Here is a 26,171-nt window from a genome sequence, read left to right on the forward strand (position 1 = left end):
GCGGAAGATAATCATTTAGTCTGCTATCATGTCCGGATCTACATTTATGCTCCCCACTCGGCTGCTTCTCATTAGCTCCACACTTTTGCTCACTGGTAAGACACTCCCAAAAATTTTTTTTAAAAATTGTTTCAATAATTCATTATTTTGTATTCCTATTCCATTTAGACACTGTAACAGGCGAGACACATCAGAAGGTACTAACTCTATTTTAAAGTATCGGTGGCTGATATCAGCAGCCTCCGCAAGTACCCGATACCTTCAAATAAGGCCGGTACCGGCCCGATACTGATACCTCTTATTGTTACTTGAACACACAAAAAATGTTTTTCAGATTAAAACTAAATAAATATTTAAAAAATATGTTTCTCTTTATCCATCCATTTTGAATACTGCTAATGACTTATTAGGGTCGAAGGTGTGCTTGAGGCTATTCAGCCTGACTTTGGGCGAGAGCCAATCGCAGTATTTATTTAGCTGTTCTGTATATAGAATAATAATAATAAAAATGCATATGATGTGTCACAGGCAGACGGTCACATGCCATTTCTATGCTCCCCACAAGCATTGTTTGACCCATTTACTGCTTCTTCAGGTAGGTAGCGATTACACAACTTCCTTTTTTTTCCCCCTCCATGGTCAGATTATAAACACTTTGAATGTCTTCAATTTTGCTCTCCCTTTTCATTCCAGTTCACGCCATCCGACCTGCTGATGTCTCAGGGCTTTATTGGCTGAGCACGTCGCTCTCTGGCAGGTACACATGCGGAATGAAGATAATTAAATGAGCGTTCGGTCATTCTTTAACCACTCTGACTCATTTGTTTACTTTAAAAAAAAAAACAGCCTCACTTATAGCACCTGGTTTTGTATTTGTAGGAATGTAACGTCAAAGATTGTCAGTCGAGTGGCTGGTAAGTGGAAAAAAAAACATCTACCACAATTACAAAATTGGAAATGTATAGTGAAAGAAAACAACACAATTAGAAAACTAAATTCAAAAACAAAATGGAATAAGATTTTTTTTTTTAAAACCTTTACAAGTAAAACACATCTTCACGCCCAAACAAATGTACATTTTATAACCAAATGAAAAAAATCAATCAAAAATTGACTTGCCAATGGTTAATTTACAATCCTAAAATAGAATAAAAATAAATAAACATGCACAACTCAAAAGAAAAAGGAAATTACATTGGAAAGTGTTAATTTACTAAAGCTAAAAACAAGTCACATTTTTTTTAAATTGAAATACTGGAACTATTTTTTTCTTAAAGTGTCAAAAAAACTGTAGAAAATTACCCCCCCCCCCATCCCAAAAAAAAAACACTCCAATGCGTGTGTTAAAAAAAACAAAACATACAGTTAATCAGCTGATTAATTAAAAAAAAATGCTTGCAGCAATAAAGATATGAATTACAGCCCGAGCAAAAAGATGCAAAAATCTGCCTCTTTTTTTTCGATTTTAAAAGAGCTAATGTCGGCTCTAATTTTATAGCTAATATCGTGCCCTAATTTTAACTACATAATTCACCAAAGTGAAAATACATTTAAATTTGACAAAACACTGGACGGAAATATACACATAAAAGCAAAATTTACAAACACAAAAACAAATGTCCATTATATTTGCTGTGTCATGAACAGAACTGCTGTCCATGTTCAACCCAGCGGTGGTCACTGGGAATGTGGAAAGCCCGTCGCAACCCTGGTAACGCGTGCACGCACACACATGCACACGCACGCTCACAAATAATATTCTAATTAACAACTGAGCAGGAGTTTGCAGCATGAAGCAGAGGAGCTTTCTCACATCCTGTCAGATCAGGTACACAAACCCAAATTGGGTTGTTTTGTACAACCCCGCCTCTCTTTTGATATCCCAGAAGTTAATATTAATGCTCAATGTCTTGTGTGTTTGCAGGTTTCAGGCTGGAAGTTGGTGCTGCTGTTTGTCTCCACGCCTCACACGTGCGCCACTTCAGCGCACGTACGCTTCTTTATTTCATAACGGCAGCAAAATATCACAAATAATGGAGCCACTGTGAACTAGATTGAGCCAACCGTACAGTATTTATCCTTTTGCAAAAGAGTGATTCAGTTTTATGGCTGCCTCTACAATGCAGTACAAATAGTTTTTTTTTTCATGTTCCACACATAAATTGAAAATAATTTGATGTTGTTGTGCTGCAGGTTGATGACATCGCGTGGGAAGTTGAAGCTGCTCTGCAGCTATTACAAGAACGGGTATTGTTCTACATTATATTATTTTTGTTTGTTTGTTTGTTTAGTCCATATAAATACATTTGTCATGCATATTATCATGCATTTTAATAATGTTTTTTTTTCTTCCCCATGAATATTGCTTTTCACAGTTGCATCAGACTTTACTTCATGTTGTGATCTTCAGCTCCAATCCAAAAGACAAGTGAGTTTCTTGGCACCCCCCCAAAAAAAAATATTAAAAAAATAACTAAAAATATATTTTTATTTTTATTTTTATTTTTATTTTTATTTTTATTTTTATTTTTATTTTTATTTTTATTTTTATTTTTATTTTTATTTTTATTTTTATTTTTATTTTTATTTTTATTTTTATTTTTTAGAGTAAAAATCTGCCTCATTTTGGCACGTGCACAAGACCTGAAAAGACAAGTGAGTTTCTTGGCACAAAAAATAAATAAAACAAAAATAAAACAAAAATAAAAATCTAAAAATAAATTTAAAAAATATTATTTAAAAAAAAAAGTTTTTACTTTTTTATTTATTGCTATTGCTATTTCTATTGCTATTATTGAGAGTAAAAATCTGCCTTATTTTAGCACGTGCACAAGACCTAAAAATACCAAACTAAATGAGGCCACTCTTTTGCAAAAAATGCAGGTAAGAAGAAAAACATTCCCTAATCGTGTACTTTTTACATCTAACATCCCATCAATTTGGTCTTCTTTTTATTATTACTACTAGGATTCCCTAAGTAACGTGTTGGCACGCATGAAGTGGCATCAGAATGTGACTGCCGTGCTGCAGCCGATACCACTCATCCTGGAGGACACGTCGCATCCGGTAAACGCACAATGGAGCCAGTCTCAAATGCATTCAAATCAAATGCAGGTAAATATTGTGCATCTTTCCATTTAGGAGGACACGACAAGCAAACTGGCTTTGCTGCTGTGGACAGGAATGGTAACAGTACAGTGGGCACACGCTTATGGTTGTGACAAACAGTATCATGTTGACCTTGCTAGTTAAAAAAAAAAAAAAAAGTTCTACTTCAGACCGAAATAGCTCAATTCCTTATGTCTTTTTAGGCATGAGATTTTTTTTTTTGTGGGTCTATACATAATAGACGTGGCTACCAAATTATCTGTTTATTGAAGAAAAATACATGACATACTCAAAAGATTTTTGTGTAATCAATCCCCTTTTTGCAGCTTCAGCCATCTTCTGTCCCAACACAGGACGTCACTATCCAATGTCCTACTCAGGTGAGGGCACAAAATAAAATCAATAAAATGCATTCCATGACGGACTAAAATGTCACATGACTTTCCCACGTTATATTTCTCAGGAGCGACCCTTCTTAAGGACAGCGGTGAACTCCCCCAAAGGCAGCAGCAGAGCTATGTGGCAAACAGATACGGTAATTATTGAACTTTGATAAAAACGTATATCAATAATAATGATCCATAATGATGACAGAAGATTATTATTTGTTATTATGATTGATTTGAATTCAAAGTGGTATTTAATTAATTTTAAATTAATAAAAAAAAAATTGTATTGTAGTTTTCATTAATAAATGGACATTTTTGCAAATTACCCCTTCATCAATTTAAATGTAATTTGGTAAGCGTAAATAAATACGATATGAAAATACAATATCTTTTTTTTTTTTTTTTTTGTGGTTGCTGTGTCTCTAATATTAATTTGCTTGTGAAAAATAAATGTCTCGCGCAAATTGATGCCTCTGGACTAAATGTTTTGTAGGTCATGGGCACTGAGATCCCCTGCAAGGACCGCCGACCGTCTCCAACAACACCAAACTCAGGTACCAAAAAATATTTTACAGAAATGTATGTATTTCACAAACAATGAGATTTGAAGATCATTTGACTGTCGTTTAGTTCATGAGCTCAGACCAGCTGACGTGAAAGTGGTGGCTGCAGTCGGCGACTCTATGACAGTAAGTTTAGCGACTAGCACCCAAAATCCAATAAATATTTCCAAAATATTGCTAAACAAATCTTTTCCAATTATTTTACAAAATATATCTTTTTATTTTTGAAATACTAATATAATTAAATTGAATGTATTGTGGTGGAATAAAATGTCCTTCAATTTTGGTATGATCAATATATTGATTTATTTGTGCATGTTTTTTTTTTTTTTTTATTATTATAACATTTGTGTAGGCAGGGAATGGTGTAGCCGCAGACAACCTTCTGCTGGTCATCAATGAATACAGAGGACTATCCTGGAGGTAAGACCAGGTATTACATTTCATCTTTAATTTAAAGCATAATTGTCTCATTTTTTGCCCCAGCATTGGAGGTGATGAAAACATTACCACGGTCACCACCCTGCCAAGTACGTAACTCTGTTGCGGACTTCTTTTTAATTCGAATTCGGACAATTTTCACTTTGTTTTTTGATAATATGCATTATTATATATATATATATATAAATATATATATATATATTGTGCAGACATCCTGAGGGAATTCAACCCCTCCCTGACTGGCTTCTCTCAGGGAATCGGCAAGCAGGACTTGCCCGCAGCCTTCCTCAACCAGGCCGTGGCCGGAGCCAAAAGTGGGTCCGTATGTCTCACTCAAATATACTGTATACATTCATAAAACTACAGTATATATTTTTTCTTAAAAATAAAAAATAAAATCATTTGCAGGACTTACTGTATTTCTCATTATATTGTATATTTGCAATGAAGCTATTTTGTGTTTACAGTGATGTCGTTGAACAAGTGCGCGCCTTAGTGGACATCATGAAAAACGACACGGTAATATTAACTGATCACGTACACCTGCTACGCAAATTAATAGGAACCAATAAAGGAGCTGTATAATTATTGTATATTTAAAAATAATTTCCTGTGATGTATATTATTGTATACTTGAAAATTTTATTTTCCCTAACTAAATACTTTAAAATAATTTACAGGAGTGTTGCATAAAGATGCCACAAGATGGCGTCAAAGCCCTAAAACAGGCTCATAAGGAATCAACACCATACATCTTGCATGTACACAATCATGAACCCATGTTACATAGGACTTCATTTAAAAGTTTAGTTATTCATTATAAACAAACCACAACTTTCAGTTACATGTTGAATATATGGCGTAAAGTAATGCTTTCTAAGTGTGAGAGTGTACAATTACTTTAGTGCTCTCATATTTAACTCTCATTTCTTGTTGTTGAGTGCAGAGAATCGATTTCTACAATGACTGGAAAGTGATCACCATGTTTATCGGGGGCAATGACATATGCGACTTCTGCTCAGACACTGTGAGTATTCATATATACTTTACAAAATTGTGTGTATGAGGGGCCATCACATCACATTCTGTATTTCATAATTGCTCTACCCCTCACACACACATGACGGAAATACTCCCACACACACTACTCAAAACACCACTGAAATGAGGTCATAATTACTAGACCTCTCACACAATACTGAAAAGCTCTCATTACCACTACTGAAATGCTCTCACACACTATTAACATGTTTTTTTGCTTACAACTGACACACACACTACTGAAAAACTCACACAATACAGAAAGATCTCATACACTACTGAAATGCTCTTTCACACAACTGAGTTGCTCTCATACACTACTAAAATGTTTTGCCTACAACTGAAACACTCACACACAACTGAGTTGCTCTCATACACTACTAAAATGTTTTTGCTTACAACTGAAACACACACACACTACTGAAATGCTCTCACACACAACTGAGTTACTCTCATACACTACTAAAATATTTTTGCTTACAACTGAAACACTCACACACACTACTGAAATGTTTTCACACAACTGAAACGGTCTCACAGTCACTACTAAAATGTTTTCGCTTACAACTGAAACACACACACACACCACTGAAACACTCTCACACAATACAGAAAGCTCTCGTGATTACTGAAATGCTCTCTCACACAACTGAGTTGCTCTCGTACACTACTAAAATGTTTTTGCTTACAACTGAAACACTCACACACACTACTGAAATGTTTTCACACAACTGAAACGGTCTCACAGTCACTGCTAAAATGTTTTTGCTTACAACTGAAACACACACACACCACTGAAACACTCTCACACAATACAGAAAGCTCTCGTGATTACTGAAATGCTCTCTCACACAACTGAGTTGCTCTCATACGCTACTAAAATGTTTTTGCTTACAACTGAAACACTCACACACACTACTGAAATGTTTTCACACAACTGAAATGGTCTCACAGTCACTGCTAAAATGTTTTTGCTTACAACTGAAACACACACACACGCCACTGAAACACTCTCACGCAATACAGAAAGCTCTCGTCATTACTGAAATGCTCTCTCACACAACTGAGTTGCTCTCATACACTACTAAAATGTTTTTGCTTACAACTGAAACACTCACACACACTACTGAAATGTTTTCACACAACTGAAATGGTCTCACAGTCACTGCTAAAATGTTTTTGCTTACAACTGAAACACACACACACACGCCACTGAAACACTCTCACGCAATACAGAAAGCTCTCGTCATTACTGAAATGCTCTCTCACACAACTGAGTTGCTCTCATACACTACTAAAATGTTTTTGCTTACAACTGAAACACTCACACACACTACTGAAACGCTCTCACACATAACTGAGTTGCGCTCATGCACTACTAAAATGTTTTTGCTTACAACTGAAACACACACACTACTGAAACACTCTCACACATTACAGAAAGCTCTCATGCAAGACTGAAATGCTCTCACACACAACTGAGTCGCTCTCATACACTACTAAAATGTTTTTGCTTACAACTGACTCACTAATGAAACGCTCTTGTGCACTAAATGCTCTCATACACACTACTGCTACGTTCTCACAAACTACTTAAATTTCAGAAGTGTGTGTATATATAACAGCATTTCAATGGTCTGTATGAGAGGCCCCTGACAACCCATGGCAACCCATGTGCTTCCCCCATCACAGGTGAACTTCTCACCCAGAAATGTGGCCGAACGCATCCGTCGAGCTCTGGACATACTCCACAAAGAGGTACAACTAGTCAACACAACACAACAACACACACAAACGTCATTATCACCCACTGGCGAGTTTAAAGCGCCATTTTATGACCTTTCAGGTGCCACGTGCGCTCGTCAACCTGGTGGAGCTGTTGGACATTATACCGCTGCGTGACATGCATAAAGATAATACGTTGGGATGCCCCACCTGGTTTGTCAGGTCAGTGTTGAAGTTTGATTGATTTAAAGAGATATTTGTTTATATTTTGAAACATATCTGATCCTCTCATACACTAACACAAAGTAGAAACAATTATGATACTGTATATATACTATATATATATCATATATCTATGAAAATATGAAAAAAATGTTGTTTTTTACAACAATGGGTGGGTTTCCATCCAGCTATTTTTATTTGAATTTTCAAGAATTGTGAAAAAGAAAAAAAATTCACCCTAAAAGTTTTTACGCTTGGAGGGGGTGATTTTTGAAGCGTATCGGCAAAAAAGGAAAATGCGCATTTTGGCGACTACAAGACCGGATATACGTCGCACGTTTTGACCGATTCTACGTCACACGCATGTTTGTAGTCACAATAAATGGCGGATGATAAAGTAAGATATGTTTGGAGAGATGAAGAACCACAATTTTTTTTAATAATTCATTAAAGGAAAAAAAGCATTAATGCAATTTTAGATGGCTTTATTAACATCAGCTCTCAATGTAACGACACACATCACTTACATGCGGGAGGGAAGCCAACAAGACAAACTACTTCCGTTCAGTCCGTCAAAACCAACATTCCTACCTGGAACTCCCCATTGTCCCAAAGTTCCGTCACTACAACGTCATCTTGCGGCGCATATTCGCGAAAGAAGAGCGGATGGAAATCGGCATAAGTCGCATGTCCGTTTTGCGCATTTTCACAAAATTCACACCCAAAAAAATCGAAACATTTGGATGGAAATCTGACCAATGTAATGCTCTTTATACAGCTAAAGAAATGTAAAAAAAAAAAAAAAAAAAAAGAAGTCTGTTAGACTGATTTACATGTATATTCATTCTATAATTTTTTCCCCTTGTACAGCTAAAAACAACTTTTAATGAAATGCATTTTTTTTACAGTGATCTCTTTTTTCCTCCATGTTTTTGCACTCATAGTGCTAAAAAACTGTTTTAGGAATTATTGCTTATAAGCCAGTCCCACAAAGACTGTGGCGGGGTCCTAGGTCCTAGAAATCCTAGGAAAAAGCAAAACACTCACGGAATTAAACATTTAAGATACTCGCTGAGCTTAACCGAGAGATTTGCTGAGATCTCGGAGGGTTTTGTTGTGTTTTCAGGATAGTTTGCCCGTGCGTATTGAAGCCAAAAGATGGCTCATTGGAACTTCAAAAGACGGAAGAATTCAACAGAGCTTATCAGGTCAGTACTGGACGCAATGTGCCAGAGAATCTCATTGGTACTTGGACTTCCCCCTTTTTTTTTGGGGGGGGGGGTGGGGGTGGGGGTGGGGGGGTTAAAAAAACAACCTTCAAACAAATATTTAAGCTAAGAACCGTGAGAAAAAAAAAAGGTTAATGTAAACGGTCCTCTGTGCCTTTTCCCAGCATGCAATGCGACAGTTGGTTGACTCGGGGCGCTACGACACCCACGACAACTTCACCGTCGTCCTGCAGCCTTTCTTCAGGGAAGTTTTCCTTCCCACCTTGCCAGTAGGAACTGTCACTGCTGTCATAACATTATTCATGATCATAATCATAATCCCCAATGCTTTTTTTTTTTTGCTTTTCAGGACGGGAAGCCCGACCGCTCGTTCTTTTCACCCGACTGTTTTCACCTGAGCCAGAAAGCTCACGTGCTGATGGCGCGAGCCCTCTGGAACAACATGGTAGGATTTTGAGTTGATTACATTTGATTTTGTTTCATTTTCAGTCACCGTTGTTTCATGCAGCTCGAGCCGGTGGGAAACAAGACTTTTACACAAGACTTCATGGCCGGGATTGATCTCAAGTGTCCCTCTGTGGTAATAACATATGTTTATTTATTTATTTATTAACATGAGTGCTACAAAGGATACATTCTCAGTATTATTGCAAACTATCAGACTATTCAAGGCGAGTTTTTTTTTTTAACTCATTCACTGCCATTGACGGCTATAGACGTCGAAAATTAATTTTAGCTTTTTCTATTAGTTTAAGATTTGTTTCCACTTTTGTTAACAAGAGTATGAAAACCTAGATTTTTTTAAATTGTACATTTAGAACAGATATAAATTTTTTGATTAATCGTGAGTTAACTAGTGAAGTAATGTGATTAATTACGATTGAAAACGTCAATCGCCTGACGTCCTAAATTTGTAATAATCTTTTCTTTTTCTTTTTATTCATTCACTGCCATTGACGGCTATAAACGTAAAAAATTAATATTAACTATTTCTATCTAACATTTTTTCCACTTTTGTTAACAAAAGTATGAAAACCTAGATTTTTTTATTGTACATTTAGAACGGATATAAAATTTGTGATTAATCGTGAGTCAACTAGTGAAGTCATGCGATTAATTACGATTGAAAATTTTATTGGCCTGATGCCCCGAATTAAAAAAAAATGTTTTTGATTGCGTCAGGCAATTACAATTTTTAATCGTAATCAATTGCATGACTTCAATAGTTAACTCCCGATTAATCGCACATTTTATATCTGTTCTAAATGTACAATATTTTTTTTTCTAAGTTTACATACTCTTGTTAAAAGTAGAAAAAATGTTAAACTCATAGAAATAGTTTATATGAATTTGTGTCTATAGCCGTCAATGGCAGTGAATGAGTTAATAATGACACTATTTGAGGAAATATACATGATTGGATATGCTAACACTAATACTTAATATTGTGGCCAATCTCAATACTTTTATGATTTTAATGTCTTTTCTTTCACCATTTTTAGACGGCACCCTTCTTTAGAACGGCTGTTAACAGCAACTACACATTTCCAGGACCTCCGCCAACTCCTGCACCTGTTAATGTATGTTTTTTTCTTTTCTTTATTTACATTCAATCTAATGTTTTAAATGATCTGCTTAACTCGCTGAGCTTCATGCTGGCCATACGTTTATTTATTTATTTTAAACAATCTTAATTTTAATTGTTATATGATACAAAAAATAATAATAATCCTCCCTACCCAATCTTCCACCTCCCTCCAATAAGGTCTAAAATGTTCAAAAAGTGCTGTGTTGTTTTGTAGAACTGGGGTAGCGACTTCTTGTGTCCTAACACGGGACCGTCTGACTCGGCGCCCACTTCAGGTACCAACCCCGAGTCTCGACATGGTCTGCAGCATGTCAAATTGTGCTCTTGTGTTAGCTCATAGGGTCCGGCCGGCTGACATCAAGGTAGTGGCTGCTTTGGGGGACTCCATAACAGTAAGTTTGCTCATGAGGATGACCAAACAAACCATTTAAAATGTCAAAACTTTTTTTTTTTTTTATGTGTGTGTTTTAGGCCGGCTTTGGTGCTAAGGCAAAGAATCTACTGCAGCTCACAACTGAATATAGAGGAGTGTCATGGAGGTGAGACTTAATGTTGCTGTTTCATTTACAAACCTAAATTTGGTAGGCATGTTTGTTAAGAGTTTAAAATCGTAATACTTCCATGCCATTTTACTTTGAAACAGCCATTTTGTCTATTTGCAGTTGTCCTAAGATGGAAAATTCTACCTCTGAAACTGTTTTTTTTACAAATATTTTTTCCCTGTTTTTTTTTTACAAATATTTTTTTCCCTGTTTTTCTGAATATTTTTTTCCTTCTGTTTTTCTGAATATTTTTTTTCAGCCTGTTTTTCTGAATATTTTTTGACAGAATTTTTTTTTTAGTGAAGGGCGCCCCCTACTGTCATAAATATATAGATCTCACATCTGTTCAGCGTTGCTGGCAGCTTTAATTTACTTTTTTTCTTCTTCCTCCACAGCATCGGAGGTGATAAAAGCCTGGATACTGTTACCACGTTAGCCAGTAAGATACCTTAACCCTGCTTTAAGATCCAACAATGACACCGCTAGGAAAACCAGATGCCCTTGTTGCACTTTTGTCCCTCAAGACATCCTCAGGAAGTTCAATCCAGACCTTAAAGGAGCGTCAAAAGGTCAAGGGAAGAAGAAGAGCGGCTTCAACATGTCCGTATCAGGAGCCAAAGTCGCGTGAGTTTAGCTTTTGTTTGTTTGTTTATTCATTTATGCATTGCACACACACATTGTAATAAAATTTTTAAAAAAGTGTCTTAAATGCAGGGGAATTCCAGGACAAGTCAGACGCCTGATTGAAGTGATGAAAAACGACACTGTGAGTTTGATATTACGTAGTAAAATATACAGTATACAGTAGTAGGTAAATACGTTTTTCAGATATTTATTAAAATGTGATTTTTTTTAAAATCACAACACAATGATAATGGAGATTAATACTTAAAAAATATATATATATTTTTAAAATATTCAATTAAAAAAATCAATTCAAATATTAAACACATATAATAAAGTTTTTAGATGAATATTTAGATTATAATTTTTATATTGATAAAATTGATATTCAACATTTTATAAAAATAAAATCTGTCTTTATTTATTTAACCCTGGAGAACCCACGGGGTCAAATTTGGCCCCTATAAATTCTGCCACTCAAATAACAACGACCTTTTTTTTTTTTTTTTTTACAAATTTAACTTCAAAAGTCCAGAGTGCCACTTCTGACCCCTGCATGGGGCCATCTAGTGGATGAATATTGCACTTACATGAGCCAGAGTGGTGGTGACAAGATGGCTAAAATGCAACAAATAAAACAAAAAATATATATTGTTCAATGTAGCTGTGTATTTGATTGATTATTTTCTTAAATTCTAAATAGTTTACTGACAGTTTTTGTTATTCTGATTTTTCGAAATGAGAACCCCTAAATCCCAAAGGGTCAAATTTCGCCCTAATAATAAATTAGGGAATAAATTGAAAAAAATATTGAAAAAACATTTATTTTGGTGTTCAGTGAACTTATAGCAGTCATTTAATGTATACTTCATAATTTTCCAAAGAAGAAAAGGGTTCTTGGGTTATAATATTTAAGAAAATCTATATTTAAAAATATAACTTTTTTTTCCTTTTTCTTATAGAACCACAAAGTGGATTTTGCCAACGACTGGAAACTGGTGACTCTCTTCATTGGCGGCAATGACTTGTGTCAATTCTGCAACGACCGGGTGAGTTCTCTTTTTGAAACAGAAGTCATCACAGGAAGTACATGACCCTCTCCTTCCCCGACAGTCCCCCTCCTTTTTATTTCCACAGCTCATCGGTGCTGTGAGATGATATCGCTCACTGAAGCACCCGATCGGAATAATGGCTCTTTTGTGACTCGTTGGCCTCCAATGTTTTGATTGTGCTAGTGCGACGTGAGCAGACAGCGTCCACTTGAATGCTTCTGTTCTGTCGCCTTCAAAACAACCGCCCCACCCTGCCGTCGTCCTTCTCCTCTTCACTTTCATTCTCCATCTCCATTCAACATACCATAAGGAGCTAGTTTATTGTTGTGAAGACTAGAAAACACGGCATATTCCTTCGATTAGAAGACACGTCTTATTTGTGTATTTATTATGTAAACATTCTAGTGCCCCCTGGTGGCCAAGATGTGCTCTATAAATGCATTTAAAAAAAAATCATTTTGGATGGTGGTACATTATTTATCTTGGATAAACACAGAATTGCTTACAGATAGTTCTCGGAACAGGGTGTGCCAAATGCTGCTTCACCAAGACCATTCCAGTAAACAAAAGTCTTATCCACAGGCCTCGTTGTCGCCTCAGAACTTCAGCCATCACTTGATGACCAGCTTGGACATGTTGTACGAAGAGGTGAGCTAAGATGCTAAATCAACATGCTATGCTAAAAATATAACGTAGCTAACAATAGTGTGCATACCCCTTTAGGTTCCCAGGACTATCGTCAACATTGTGGAGATCCTGCAGATCGAAGGCCTGCGTCGGGTCAAGAGGGACAGTCTCGGGTGCAACGTGATACAACCGTACGCTCGTCAGATCAACTGCTCCGTCTTGTATATTAAAAGTATTGGGCTAAGCGTGCGTGTTGTTTCCATTCTTCGTCTTCAGATTGGCATGCCCGTGCTTCTTACTACCAGGAGATGATTCTCTGGAGCTGGCTGAAGCCAAAAGAATCAATCGAGAAGTGCAGGTTTGTCATTTGTGATTCACAAATGATGAATGACCCATTTTGGACTCTGGGGATAGGAGAAGATTGCATTGTACCTCATAATCTAGAAATGCATTGAAAAAAATGAAAGATTGGATGAATCTTTTAAAGAACTCGTCATGTTTTTTTTTTTTTAAAGCTTTGACTAATGTAAATAATTAAGTTGTCCAAAATTAAAATATTCACGTTCCCTAAATTCAAAGCTCAAATAATAGTTGTGATGGATTACTTGAGTTTGCTTAAAGTTCATCCAATGTTTACATTTTTTTCCAGCGTGCCGAAATGAAATCACAATTCAGCAAGAAAACATTTGATATTCACCATATTGATGCATTCCTGACCGTAATGAGGACAAGAAATATATCAAATGGATAAAGGAAATTTGGCGAGAAAACATGGTTTGTCTTTTCTCCTCCAGATTGAGACGGAGAGAGTGGCATACAGCAGTCGCTATGACGACAGGGAAGACTTTGCCGTGGTGGTGCAGCCCTTCTTCAAAAACTCCATTATCCCACTGAATGCTGTAAGTCGCCTCCACACACTTATTGATGACTAATTCCATCACAGTAAATTTGACCAAAAGTAGATTTTTCAGGTACATGAACTTTAGATTTTTTTTTTCTGGTGACTTGTTACTTTTACTCCCTATATTTAAAAACAGATATCTGTATTTTCTGTTCATTACTTTGCCAAAATAGGCTTTTTTTTTTTTTAACCTCTGGTTGACGTGTAAAAAAAAAAGGAGACAGAGCGAGGTACGTAATAGGGAGTTTCTGCTCGAGGCTGTGCTAGCTCTCGTTAGCTGTTATGCTAACTGGTCAAGAAGTTAGAACTTTTTGTTTTCCCCCTTGTTTTTAAAAATGTATTTTTATGGCAAGAGTAAGAGTTTGTGTTGTTTTTTTTGTGACATGTGTCCATTACGGCTGAAAAAAAATATATATATTTTTTTAAATGGAAAAATAGAAGAGATCTTAGCTTAGCATGGTTATAGCAATTAGCTTGATGGTGTAATTTTTTGCTAAATCATGTACACTGTAGCTAACTTTTTTCTCTTCCCTGAGACAGGGTGAGAAGCACAACTTGAGCATAATGATTATAATTTAAAATATATTGGTGAGAACAAAAAAAAATAAGGGAAGCATATCAACAAAATGCTTCCAATAAAGCTAAGCAAGACTTTTAGAAATCACTTTACTACATCTATATACATTTTGTACATGTTTTTTTTTTTTTTTTTTTTTTGCATGAATTATTTAAAGTTTCATTGGGGGTGCAAAACAAACTCCAATTCTTTGTGAATATGGCTTCCTCTCATTTGCTCTCAACTGTTCAGGACGGCCGTCCCGACACCACCTACTTCACCGAGGACTGTTTCCACTTCAGCGAACGGGGACATGCAGTCATGGCCGTGGCCACGTGGAATAACATGGTGAGTGAGGTGACACCTGATTTCAATGGAAAAGGAAGCTAACCTGCTAGAGAATAAAAGCAAAAGTGCTAACAGTATTCACACTACTCTGTAGTTAAGTAGAAATGCGGATAAAATTTAAATATTCTGGTTAATGGAAAAGTACTGGTTTCTCCCCAGTTAGAGCCCGTGGGCAAAAAGCAGACGTACAACAATTTCACAAGTAGCAGAGATGGCATCAAGTGTCCCACGGAGGTAAGAAACTCCTACGCTTTTATGGCTTTGATTTAAAAAGTCTACACACCCCTGTTCAAATGCCAGGTTTTTGTGGTACATGACTCGTCTTCTTTAATATTGCTTTATACTATATTGTCTTTTTTTCCTTTTATAAATCAATAAAATGTTTGAAATGAAAAAATAGACCAAGATAAATAATTTCAAAACTTTTCCACAATTAATGTGACAACTGAAGTGGGGGAAAAAAAAAAGTTTTCATTTCCACGGTGCATACTACAATGTCGGTCTCTTGCACATTGCAGGAGCATCCTTACATCTTCACAAAGGTGAAGAGTGCAGCCAGTCGGCCATCAACGCAGAACCCCGAGGGTGTCCCGGTATGGCTGACGGCGGTGCTCGCCGTCTCCGGCCTCCTGCTGGGCTGGGCCCTCACCTGGCTGGTGCTCTCCTGCAGAGCCAAGAAGAACAAGAGGAGCATGACCGCAGTGCAGATGAAGGCCTCTTTGTTTTAAAGTAGGGCTCGGCAAACTATGTGTAGCATAATTGAGCCATTTCACCCGTTAAAATTAGTAAATTTTTAGTTTAAGTTGTATTCATTTATCTGATTAAATAACTGGTTCATTGATTTGTTGTTAATAAAACCATTACATATGCATTTTGCAAATGTTTATTTTGTTAAATAATTGGTCAATGAATTAAAATGAAATGTGTTGGATAGAAAATTGAGCTCACATATTTAGATTTTACGATCTCTCCATTTTTGATTCCATCAAATGTGGCTGGCACTTGAGCCCATACTTCTTTTTTTTTGTTTTAATTATTATTTTTCAATTAATATATATATTTTTTTTTGGGGGGGGGGTGCCTTTAAGGCAGATTTTTTCTTTTGAAAACGTGTACTACAATTTACGGTGTAAATTTTATTTAAATTTCAATTATTTAAATGTTGTAGCAGGTCTAACAGCTCGGTGACATAAATATTTGAATGAATATGGATTATTTGTTTTAGTCATTTATTTCATTTTATTTCGCTGTTTGTATGATTTTGTTATGATTTCATTTTATTTTTGTTAAGTAATAGTTTTGCACTTGTCTTTGAAATGAACATTTTGTTACATGTTTTGTTCTACTAGAAAGTAATTGTAATAAAACAATTTTTTTTAATGTAATTCCATATTTTTGTCGTCAATTCCAATTTATGCACTTGCTTTGTATTCATTTTAAATAATGAAATATGTTTTTTTTCCCAATTAAAAGCAAGATACAAATGACACCGTCAATAGTTGGTTAAACTTCAATTGTTATGAGAGTAAGTTTTTTTTCCCTTCCTCCTGCTTATTTGGGGATGGTCACACAGTTTGGCACAAATTTGATTAAATACGAAGACTGAAACTTTGAAAGCAGGAAGTGCAATATTTCTGCTAACCCTAGATTTTGCTCAACATTATAGAATGTCAAACCCCTTCAATCCTGATTTTTACGTTGACAGAGAGCCATGGCTTTAGGTTCATTTTATAATGTACATATTCAGCCTTGATTCATAATAAATATACTACTACGTACAATTATTACATAGCTAATGATTATACAGTAGCATTTTTTTTAAGTCTCTTAAAAGAAAATTTTGCCGTTTAAATTATTGCATAGGTAATGATTATACATTAGCATGTATTTAAATGAAAGTCTTTTAAAAGCAAAAATTGACGTATCAATAAAGTTGTAGGTGCGTTGCCTCATCCGGTGAAAATAGCGCCCCCGAGTGTACCCCAGACGTACTGCTTCTTGCTCTCTAGTCCAGTACTACAGTACTCCCATCAGAGCGTGAAGATGGCGGAGGGCGAATTGAACGTGGATAGCCTCATCTCTCGCCTTCTAGAAGGTGAGTAGAAACACACACACACCGAGCCCTCGCGAATTCGCCGCCCCGGTTTGCGTCACCTTCCCCGCGGGTTTGTTCCTGAAACCTCCCGAGCAGCCGCGGCGTTTTTACGTCGCCAAAATAGCAGCGGGGCTAGCTTGTTAGCTTGTCGCTATCTGGAGCCCCTCAGTGTTTATAAACAGTCGGGCGGTGAACGCCTACATTCACCAACCCTTAGCTTCGTCGTGTACTTTACGACGTTCAAGCCCACTTTCGCTCTTATGTATCACGTTATTAATATGACTAAAATGACGAATGTTGGATGTTACGTTGTTGCGAGTAGGAGTGGCAGCTACGTTTATGTGGAAACGTCCAACAACTCCAACTTGGTTTAGCTGGTGTTACTTTTTTTCCTCTTGCGTCGGTAGCTTTCAAAAGCAGTAGTTTGAACATACTGAACATAAAGACATTTGTAGTCATCCAGTCAATGAAACCGTTTGTTTAACCAAAAATTACCAACTGATACCAACACGCATAAACACATGAAAGAAGACTAGAAAACTAGTGGATATTCAACTCTAGCGCTATTTTGCCGTGACCGGTTCCTGCTTCGCCTACACCCCTTTCTGCACCTTTTGACCAAATTTTCATTTTGGTTTTTCAACCGAAGATAAGCTGCTATATCGGTATTACCAGCCCAACCACAAAACTAGCGAAATATCTACTTTGGAACATAAAAGAACATAAAAGAACACAGCACATGTTCAAAGAGATTATGGTCAATCGACTAGTCACGACTATGTCAACGATTAAAATCATTGGAAATGAATTTAATAGCCTCGTCGTTTTTCATAAAAGCAATTTATGACACTTTGTTTTTCTCATTAAACAACCTCATTTAACGTTACTCCTGTAAACCGGTTGTGCAATAAGTGACCATTTTTGGGTCATCCGAGATAATGTAGTGTCATGGCTTCACCGGTGTTAGCAACAGAATTCCGAAAGATTGGGCTCGTGATGGTGAAATGAAGCATCATGAAGCGCTGGAAAAAAAATAAGACCAAGCAGTAAGATCAACAGAATGAAATAAGATTGTAGGCTAAATAGTGACAAGGTGACCGTAAAGTAGTGAATGTATTGCAGTTTTTGCAGTAGAGCAAATATGAAATAAGTAAGAAAGTACAATGTGAGCAATAACCAGGCTTTTTTTTTGTGTGTGTGTATGGATTGTGTGAAGAAGGGGTGTTAAAAAAAAAAAGGTAGAGGTATGATTAGTATCATCATTTCATGTTCTTAACAGAGAAAAAGAGCCTTGCTGTTCCCAACTGTCATTTTTTTTTTTTGCCGAGAGTGCACCAAGCTGCGTTTGGCATCGTATAAAATGTCCTTGGCACACTTGAATGTGATTTATTTCTCCGTGCCGCTGCTGTGATGAATGAACATAGGCGGCAAAAAAAAAAGACTCCCATGTTGTTTATGATCTGTAAGTGTTGGTTGTCAGGAACGTGAGTTCTGTTTCTATGGAGGCAACAGTAACAAAAAAAATGTTGCGCAGTCACATTTGATTCGTGTTGTGAGTTGGGTAAAACTGTCAATTCATTTTTATCTTGCAACAATGGAGGTCAAATGTGTGTGTGTGTGTGTGTGTGTGTGTGTGTGTGTGTGTGTGTGTGTGTGTGTGTGTGTGTGTGTGTGTGCGTGTGTGTGTGTGCGTGTGTTCTCCAGTGAGAGGATGTCGCCCTGGCAAGATCGTGCAGATGACGGAGGCGGAGGTGCGGGGCCTGTGCATCAAATCCCGCGAGATCTTCCTCAGCCAGCCCATCCTGCTGGAGCTGGAGGCTCCCCTCAAGATCTGCGGTCAGTGTTCCGTCTCGCCCCTCCCCTCCATTTTTGTCTGCTCTCAAGCGTCCGACAGATAGCGGCGGCAGGCCTCTGCCGGCGCTGTACAATTAGCACGTGAGCGGGCGAAACGTTGGATGAGTTTTTTTAAAATGGACAGAGGGGCCAGGTTAAAAAAAAAAAAAAAAGTACTTTATGTAAAATAATAATTTTGTATGTTTAATTCCATTACAAAAATAAATATGTCAAATTTTTTAAATATTATAAATTATTCAGTGAGGTTAATCAACTCATTTGCTCACAAAAACGTATAAATACGTTCTATTTTAAATGTTTTAAGTGTCCCAAAGCTGTATGTATACGCTTTTTTTTTTATTTATGCTAGAGCATACAGAAGGCTTTGATGCAGCCTGTGAATTGCAGAGAACGGGCAAAGAAATGGTAGTTATTACAAAAACGGCCAGCAGGTGGCAGCAGAGTATATGAGATCAACCAGGCCATGTTGCAAACAAGCTGATTTTTTCACAGTTCTAAAGAGATTTGTGAATAATGATGAAACTTAGCTATATTGTAATGATAATTGCTGCAAAATGGAAACAGATAGAAATATACTTTTTTTTCATGTTGAAAGAAGAAACTAATGTTTTTAAAACGATAGAACACAATATTCTGTGAGCCTGTCAAAATCCAGTAAAACAGTCCGGGAGCAAAGGGGGTTGCTTCAGTGAAAATGGCTGGGAGTGAATGAGTTAATATAAAATTAATACTGTTTTTTTTCTCAGGGTTTCAAAAGTACAACGTCTTTAAAAGGTATTGAATTCTTGGATTTAAAAAAAAAAAGGAGGTCTTAATTGGCTTTAAAAATGTCCCAAATCGTTCTTTTAAAAGTCTTAAAAAATGTTAACATGTGATAAGCAGGATTTTCTGATTGTAAATAGTCTTAAATCTCAAAATAAATTAACATTATTTAAGAAAAATATATATACGGAACGAATCTTGTGGCAACGTTGCGCAATCACGATAGCGGAACCAACAAAACAGTGATGAGGTTTTAGTCGGGACACTTCGTATCATTTAGGTACTGTAGCAATCGCGAAGCTTTTTCCGCCATTTTGTTTTGCGTACCACGAGAGAAAGCCCGCGTACCACTTGTGGTCCCCGTACCACACTTTGGGAATGACAGAGCTGGCTTTATGCGAATCTCCCCACAAATAGCGAGAAGCGAGACGACTTGGATGTTGGTGTGCTGCTCCGGCAGAAAGCAGCATTGTAAGTCTTGAGGGCTGCGCCACTGGGGAACTCCCACTCTGTACACACACGCACGCACGCACGCACACACACACACACACACACACAGTCTATTTCTTGTGCTGCAGCTCGGAGTTGTCTTATATAACCACACTGCATCACAGAACGCCCGCCTGGGTCACTCTGTGCTTGCTGAGGAACGCAGCGGAATGCATACAATGTTCTTATCGTCATTCCATACATCCGACAGAGGCACTCAAGCGTGCCGTGCATTCCAGACTTTTTTTTTTTTCTATTTAAAAGGGTCAAAATACTCTTATGATTGTTCGCGGGTTTCTGTAGTCCTTCATGAAAGAAGACTGATCAAAATAAGACATTTGCAAACATCTGTTTTTACTTTGGAAAATAATAACCGAACCGGTAACATGGTACGTCAACCCCACCCCCCCTTTTTTTTTTTTTAAATCACAATACAAAGTACAAAATAAACACCAGTCTTAAAAAAAATAGTAATCAGGTGGAAAATGTTTTTTTGTAATACACTTTGATGCAAAATTAACTCTTTGACTGCCAGACGTTTTCAGAAAAGGGATGCCGTGGGTGCCAGCCGATTTAAGCATTTTTGACTGATCTTTCAAGGTCCACAGAAAATTATGTGTTTGGACTATGGAAACACACAGACTACCAAATGAAAGATTGGACTCTCATCTTTCATCAGAAAAAAAAGTTTGTTTCTACCTTATTCCGTTTTTCAGTAATCAACAATAGAAAATGGTTAGTTTCACCTCTGTTTTGAAACAAACGTCTTTTAACGTCTTTGGCACTCCTCCATAGGATTTTACTAAACGTTATTTAACGTTTTTGGCAGTCAGAGTTAAAATGAATCCGATGAATTGATTAATCGATTTATGATTCTAAAAATTAGATAGTGACAGCACTAATAAATAAGGGTGTGCCAAAAAATCGATTCTCATTTAGTACGATTCAGAATCAGATTTTAAATGTCCCAAAATCGATTTTATTTAAATTATTTTATGCTATCTTCCCTTTGTTTATGTGTGCCTTTATTGGGAGCGCTGTTCATGTTGTATCCGATTTGGCTACTGGGGGGGGGGCAGTGTGGTTCCACGCGGTCTAATACACTGCTAAGTTGTAGCCACATTAGAGAGTAGAAGGGAAAAAAGTCACCATCAAGTTATTCCAATAAAAGTTGTTTTCTTGCAGCGTGGAGCCGTTCTTTTGAGTGACAAAAGTGCCACGAGTAGCGCACTGATTAGCATCATTAGTGAGTCAGACTGGAGTAGAACATTACGATTCCTTGCACATCTATAAATTGAAGAAATTTATCAGTCAATCAAATCATTTCGAATCAAAAATCGCCCTGAATCGAATCGCACACCCAAAAATCGGAATCGAATCAAGACATTCAAAGATTCCCACCCCTACTAATAAATACATATAAAAATACAAAAAAAAAATTTTTTTTTTAATTCTAACTTGCTTCGAATATTTTAATTATCTATAAGCAAAAGGAAAATTATCCTGAAACTAGACTACCAGTAAGTGCAATTTCTGCAGAAATTGCGTGGGAATGCTGAAAGCTGAATGTGAATAGCTGAATGCTTACGAATAGGAAGTACGAAATAAACACTCAATCACTGGTTAATAAACAGTAATCAGGGTGCAAATGCTTTTGTAATACACTTTAATGCAAAATTTGAATGAATCCGATTAATCGATTGAATAATCAGTAGATTAATTGATTCTAAAAATATTCGCTAGTGACAGCACTAGCGAAATTAAACCCGTTGGACTTTGAAATTGATCAAGCTACCCTTGAGCTCCAGCTGCTCCCATTCCTTGTTATTACGCTTGTGTGGTTATCCGCCGCCACAACGTCAATTTCGAGGCGAAGCAAAAACAAAACATTCTTTTAACACTTCCTCAATCATTCATTTGCACAATTTGGCATCAAAACAAACATCCAAGACTGCAATCATTCATTTGCACTTGCTGTGCTTTTATGCTCAATACGGCAAAAGGCAAAATCGAGACGCTGCGTTACAGTCATGTCTCGTTTCGGTGCCAGCGGCGGTTTTTCGCTTTAGTCACCGCGACATCGCCGGGCGCCGCGTCAGAGAAGAAGTCACGCGAGTCGCCATTTTGACCATCGGGATCCGTATGCAGTCACGGTGACACCAGGCCTGTCATTAGTTATTTTTTTGGGGTGGATCGGTGGCACGACTCGATGGTTTGCCGGAAAAGGCCCTGGCACGCGTGTCGACCGCAACTCAGCCTGTTATTACCGTGCCGACCTTCGGCGTGGACAGTTTAGTCGGAATGAGAGCAACTCTTACTTGGAATATTAAAAAAAAAAAAAGAACGAGGGCCCAGCAAAGCGCCCATTTCCCTTTTTTGTGTCCAAATACGGCAGAAAACTTCCAAATGTGCCGGTTCAAACGTGTCCCATTCTGCCGGCAGGTGACATCCACGGGCAGTACACGGATCTGCTGCGTCTCTTCGAGTACGGCGGCTTCCCGCCGGAGGCCAACTACCTGTTCCTCGGCGACTACGTGGACCGCGGCAAGCAGTCGCTGGAGACCATCTGCCTGCTGCTGGCCTACAAGATCAAGTACCCCGAGAACTTCTTCCTGCTGAGGGGCAACCACGAATGCGCCTCCATCAACCGCATCTACGGCTTCTACGACGAGTGTGCGTTCCCGCCAAATATGTCCGATCTCGCCGCGCTGGCGCGAAAATTAACAATTTTGCTCCTCGCGCAGGTAAGCGCAGGTTCAACATCAAGCTGTGGAAGACCTTCACGGATTGCTTCAACTGCCTGCCCATCGCCGCCATCATCGACGAGAAGATCTTCTGCTGCCACGGAGGTCGGTTGAGTTGGCAGACGGGCGGACGGGCGCGACCGCGCAAGTCAAATGAAGCCAAATTGATCGACTGTCAGGAAAGTGACAAACGTGGAGAGAACAAAACTGACATTTTGGTTTGTTGTGGACCTTCCAGGACTTTCCCCGGATTTGCAGTCAATGGAGCAGATTCGCAGGATTATGAGGCCAACCGATGTGCCCGACACAGGTTGGTTGGCGCGTCTCATTTGGAGACCAAATTACTCTCAACCCTTTTTTTTTTTTTATGGCCGTTTCCAAAATCCTTCAGACTTTTCTTGAATGTCGAGAGAAACGCAAACCTAATAAATTGATAAAAGTGAATATTTTCCACATTTTAATAATCATTATTTACAGTTTATTAAGACACAAATATACTGTACAGTTGTCAAAATGAATCGACAAATATTTTAATAATCCCATAATTGTTTGGAGCCATTTTTTAAAATTTCAAATTGTCCAAATCCTGTCATTTCAGCTTATCAACAGTAATTGTTCATTTCTGTAGTCCTTCATGAAAGAAGACTGATGATTATCTCCTGTGTTTAATCAAAATCAGATTTGCATCAATCCATCCATTTTCTTATCCGCTTGTCCTCACAAGGGTCACTGGGGTGCTGGAGCCTATCCCAGCTGGCTTCGTACACCCTGAACTGCTTGCCAGCCAATCGCAGATTAAGAGAATAAGATTTGCAAACATCTGTTATTTTACTTTTGACCAAACCGGTAAAACAACATCAATCCCCCGAATACGAATACAAAAGTACAAAATAACTGACAATGTGGAAAGTTGGCAGCTCATGCGGGCAGCGTCGTACGCTAGCTAATGCTAGCGCAACGCCACACGTCCACTCCGCCACTTCACCCCTCCCCACCTCAAACAAACTGTGGAGTGTGCAGGGTCCGCACACTTTACTATAAAGGGAAGATAAAAGCTGATAGGTGCAGTCAGAGTAAAACAGTCAGGGCTCTTTGTACTCATCTGGGCATTGGTGGAGCATGCATGATGTAGAAAACGCTTTAATATGACCTTTTTAAACACACTGCACCTTTAATAAAAAGTAATGCTTTATAACGCAACATTTAAATGAATCAAATTGGAGGGGGAAAAAACAAACCAAAATTTTTTGGGGGTGTTCGAATGTGTGTTTTCCGGTCCCCAGGCCTGCTCTGCGACCTACTTTGGTCCGACCCGGACAAGGACGTGCAAGGCTGGGGCGAGAACGACCGCGGGGTCTCCTTCACCTTCGGCGCCGACGTGGTCAGCAAGTTCCTCAACCGCCACGACTTGGATCTCATCTGCAGAGCCCACCAGGTGAGCGCCGCCGGCCCGGCTGCGGTTTAGCGCCTTCGCCGCGGGCCGCCGCCTCCGTGTCGTAGGTGTCGGGACTGACGCCGGCCGCGCGCTGGCGCTCGCGTCTCCTCCGGCAGGTTGTGGAGGACGGCTACGAGTTCTTTGCCAAACGCCAACTGGTCACACTGTTTTCGGCGCCCAACTACTGCGGGGAGTTCGACAACGCCGGCGGCATGATGAGCGTGGACGAATCGCTCATGTGCTCCTTCCAGGTACACACACACACACGCACGTTTGTCTTACTATATTAGTGGGGACCACATTGACATAATGCATTTCCTAGCCCCTTACCCCAATTCAAACCTACATTCTTGACTCTCAAAAAGAGGTCTTGACTTAAAGGACACTTCGGTCCCACAATGCTAGTTAAACCGGGAATATGGGCCTTATAATGTAGCAAAAACAAACAAACACACACACACACTGCACTGTCATGTTCATAATATGTGATTGTTATTTTTTTCTTGTTTGAAGATCTTAAAGCCCTCAGAGAAGAAGGCCAAATATCAGTATGGGGGGGTCAATTCCGGTCGGCCTGTCACACCTTCCCGCACCACTCAGGCCCCCAAGAAGAGGTGAACGTGCAGCCTTGTAACACCCCCCCCCCCCCCCCCCCCCCCACACACACACACACACAGTAATGCGACACACACTCTCACCAAACAATATAAAATCCATATTTTTTATTTTCTTGAAAGACATACAAAGTGGAATTGGTGTCGTTTTGCTGAGTGAACGTCTCCCGTTAAGCGCGTGAACGTGCCGCAGTATGTACACGTGTGTTCCACTACATCTATTTGAACCGCTAGCGACGCGCGACGTCCCCCTGGTAAGTCGCAAAGAATGTGAAGGGACCGGTATTTAGCAAAGGTTGTACTTCCCGTCCAACAAACATGGATTCCACCGTGCCTCCATTTTTCAAATGTGGAACCTCCGACGTCACGTTAAAACCTTCAAACATAACACACGTAACTCGACCTTTGAACAGTCTATAGTCGGTCACAAAAAGATCCAAATTCAAGTTGTAGTCAATTGCGGAGGTTCCAATGTATTTATTGTTTGTCATATCAGGATCATTTCCCCGCTCATAATCCTTTTTTTTATTTTTATGGTAAAAACATGACTTGTTAACAAATTCATTGACTTTTTCACTGATGGTCAGTATTTTTACTTGATTATTTTGAATAGCGTGTGTGGCATGTCCATGATTTTTCTATGATAAGTGCTTCAACCAGCTTGTGGATTCCTGTCAGTGTTTAAGCAGAATATTAAATGGTCAAATGAATCATACGTGATGGCACAAAATGGCGTCTTTTGGAAGCTTCCAAGCCAAAGTATTGGCCATCCATCCCACGCCTCGTCCTCCCATCTTTTTTGGAGTATGATGACTGGCGGAGTGGGCAGAGGCTGGCACCTGACTTGGTATCGCTATTGTGATTGTGACGCCACCTGGTGTTAGATGCAGTGTACTACAAGTATATCTCTGCTCTTTGGGGCATTCTACTATCTGTGGTTGTTTTTGTTTTTCCTCTATTCACACGCTTTACTTTTTAATTTATTTCCTAATAACGATGACAACATGAAATGAGTGAGGTGTTAACCCAGTTTTGCAATTTGTACAAGTTTGAAAGTCAATAAATGGATGGAAACTCAATGTTGTTACTTGTGGTTTCTCCTTTTTTTATTATTATTATTATTTTGATATTTTGTACATCTGATCCGTACATCTTAAATGGCGCTGCCGATGTCATACAACCTCTGGACGAAGGGGGCAGTGTTTAAACCTCCGTACCGGAA

The 26,171-nt window shown here is 38.3% G+C and overlaps 2 protein-coding genes and 1 long non-coding RNA gene across 4 annotated transcripts; 2 read left to right on the forward strand and 1 right to left on the reverse strand.

The window, feature by feature from the left end:
- Nucleotides 1–26: 26 nt before the first annotated feature.
- On the forward strand, nucleotides 27–16,294 carry plb1 (phospholipase B1). Of its 2 annotated transcripts, XM_077559958.1 has the most exons (42): nucleotides 27–95; nucleotides 529–595; nucleotides 694–757; nucleotides 880–914; nucleotides 1,648–1,711; nucleotides 1,780–1,828; nucleotides 1,925–1,990; nucleotides 2,194–2,247; nucleotides 2,376–2,428; nucleotides 2,823–2,883; nucleotides 2,968–3,066; nucleotides 3,142–3,186; nucleotides 3,435–3,488; nucleotides 3,572–3,643; nucleotides 3,991–4,051; nucleotides 4,128–4,186; nucleotides 4,416–4,483; nucleotides 4,547–4,590; nucleotides 4,711–4,819; nucleotides 4,969–5,020; nucleotides 5,448–5,528; nucleotides 7,235–7,300; nucleotides 7,389–7,489; nucleotides 8,616–8,697; nucleotides 8,883–8,987; nucleotides 9,068–9,163; nucleotides 9,227–9,298; nucleotides 10,221–10,298; nucleotides 10,521–10,581; nucleotides 10,640–10,698; nucleotides 10,778–10,845; nucleotides 11,244–11,287; nucleotides 11,373–11,472; nucleotides 11,563–11,614; nucleotides 12,435–12,521; nucleotides 13,107–13,172; nucleotides 13,248–13,342; nucleotides 13,428–13,509; nucleotides 13,946–14,050; nucleotides 14,861–14,956; nucleotides 15,116–15,190; nucleotides 15,475–16,294. In XM_077559958.1, exons 2-42 carry the CDS (start codon nucleotides 541–543, stop codon nucleotides 15,682–15,684), a joined length of 3,045 nt encoding a protein of 1,014 aa, XP_077416084.1. In that variant the 5' UTR covers nucleotides 27–95; nucleotides 529–540; the 3' UTR covers nucleotides 15,685–16,294. The 2 variants fall into 2 exon arrangements, with proteins under 2 accessions (XP_077416084.1, XP_077416085.1); XM_077559959.1 differs by lacking the exon at nucleotides 27–95 and having other exon boundaries at nucleotides 463–595; nucleotides 3,145–3,186.
- On the reverse strand, nucleotides 12,925–17,301 carry LOC144045656 (uncharacterized). Its single transcript, XR_013291991.1, has 3 exons — nucleotides 16,949–17,301; nucleotides 15,487–15,620; nucleotides 12,925–13,555 (listed from the first exon to the last, which is right to left on the reverse strand). It is a non-coding gene; the product is annotated as an uncharacterized LOC144045656 (long non-coding RNA).
- LOC144045640 (serine/threonine-protein phosphatase PP1-beta catalytic subunit-like) lies at nucleotides 16,945–26,028 on the forward strand. The gene is made up of 8 exons (XM_077559960.1): nucleotides 16,945–17,051; nucleotides 18,756–18,887; nucleotides 22,599–22,829; nucleotides 22,901–23,005; nucleotides 23,139–23,210; nucleotides 24,184–24,335; nucleotides 24,452–24,586; nucleotides 24,849–26,028. The coding sequence occupies exons 1-8, from the start codon at nucleotides 17,000–17,002 to the stop codon at nucleotides 24,951–24,953; spliced, it is 984 nt and encodes a 327-aa protein (XP_077416086.1). The 5' UTR covers nucleotides 16,945–16,999; the 3' UTR covers nucleotides 24,954–26,028.
- Nucleotides 26,029–26,171: the final 143 nt, after the last annotated feature.

This window comes from Vanacampus margaritifer, chromosome 1 (assembly GCF_051991255.1).
Source record: "Vanacampus margaritifer isolate UIUO_Vmar chromosome 1, RoL_Vmar_1.0, whole genome shotgun sequence".
In the NCBI taxonomy this organism is placed as follows: Eukaryota; Metazoa; Chordata; class Actinopteri; order Syngnathiformes; family Syngnathidae; genus Vanacampus; species Vanacampus margaritifer.

What these genes read in the sequence shown, in the direction of transcription:
- plb1 (XM_077559958.1), top strand. Translation starts at nt 541, where the DNA reads ATGCCATTTCTATGCTCCCCACAAGCATTGTTTGACCCATTTACTGCT. An exon ending in AGCACGTCGCTCTCTGGCAG is followed by an intron (nt 758 to 879) that starts GTACACATGCGG and finishes TTGTATTTGTAG; the next exon opens with GAATGTAACGTCAAAGATTG. An exon ending in CAACTCCTGCACCTGTTAAT is followed by an intron (nt 10,299 to 10,520) that starts GTATGTTTTTTT and finishes GTTGTTTTGTAG; the next exon opens with AACTGGGGTAGCGACTTCTT.
- LOC144045640 (XM_077559960.1), top strand. Translation starts at nt 17,000, where the DNA reads ATGGCGGAGGGCGAATTGAACGTGGATAGCCTCATCTCTCGCCTTCTA. An exon ending in GGCTCCCCTCAAGATCTGCG is followed by an intron (nt 18,888 to 22,598) that starts GTCAGTGTTCCG and finishes TTCTGCCGGCAG; the next exon opens with GTGACATCCACGGGCAGTAC. An exon ending in TCATCTGCAGAGCCCACCAG is followed by an intron (nt 24,336 to 24,451) that starts GTGAGCGCCGCC and finishes CTCCTCCGGCAG; the next exon opens with GTTGTGGAGGACGGCTACGA.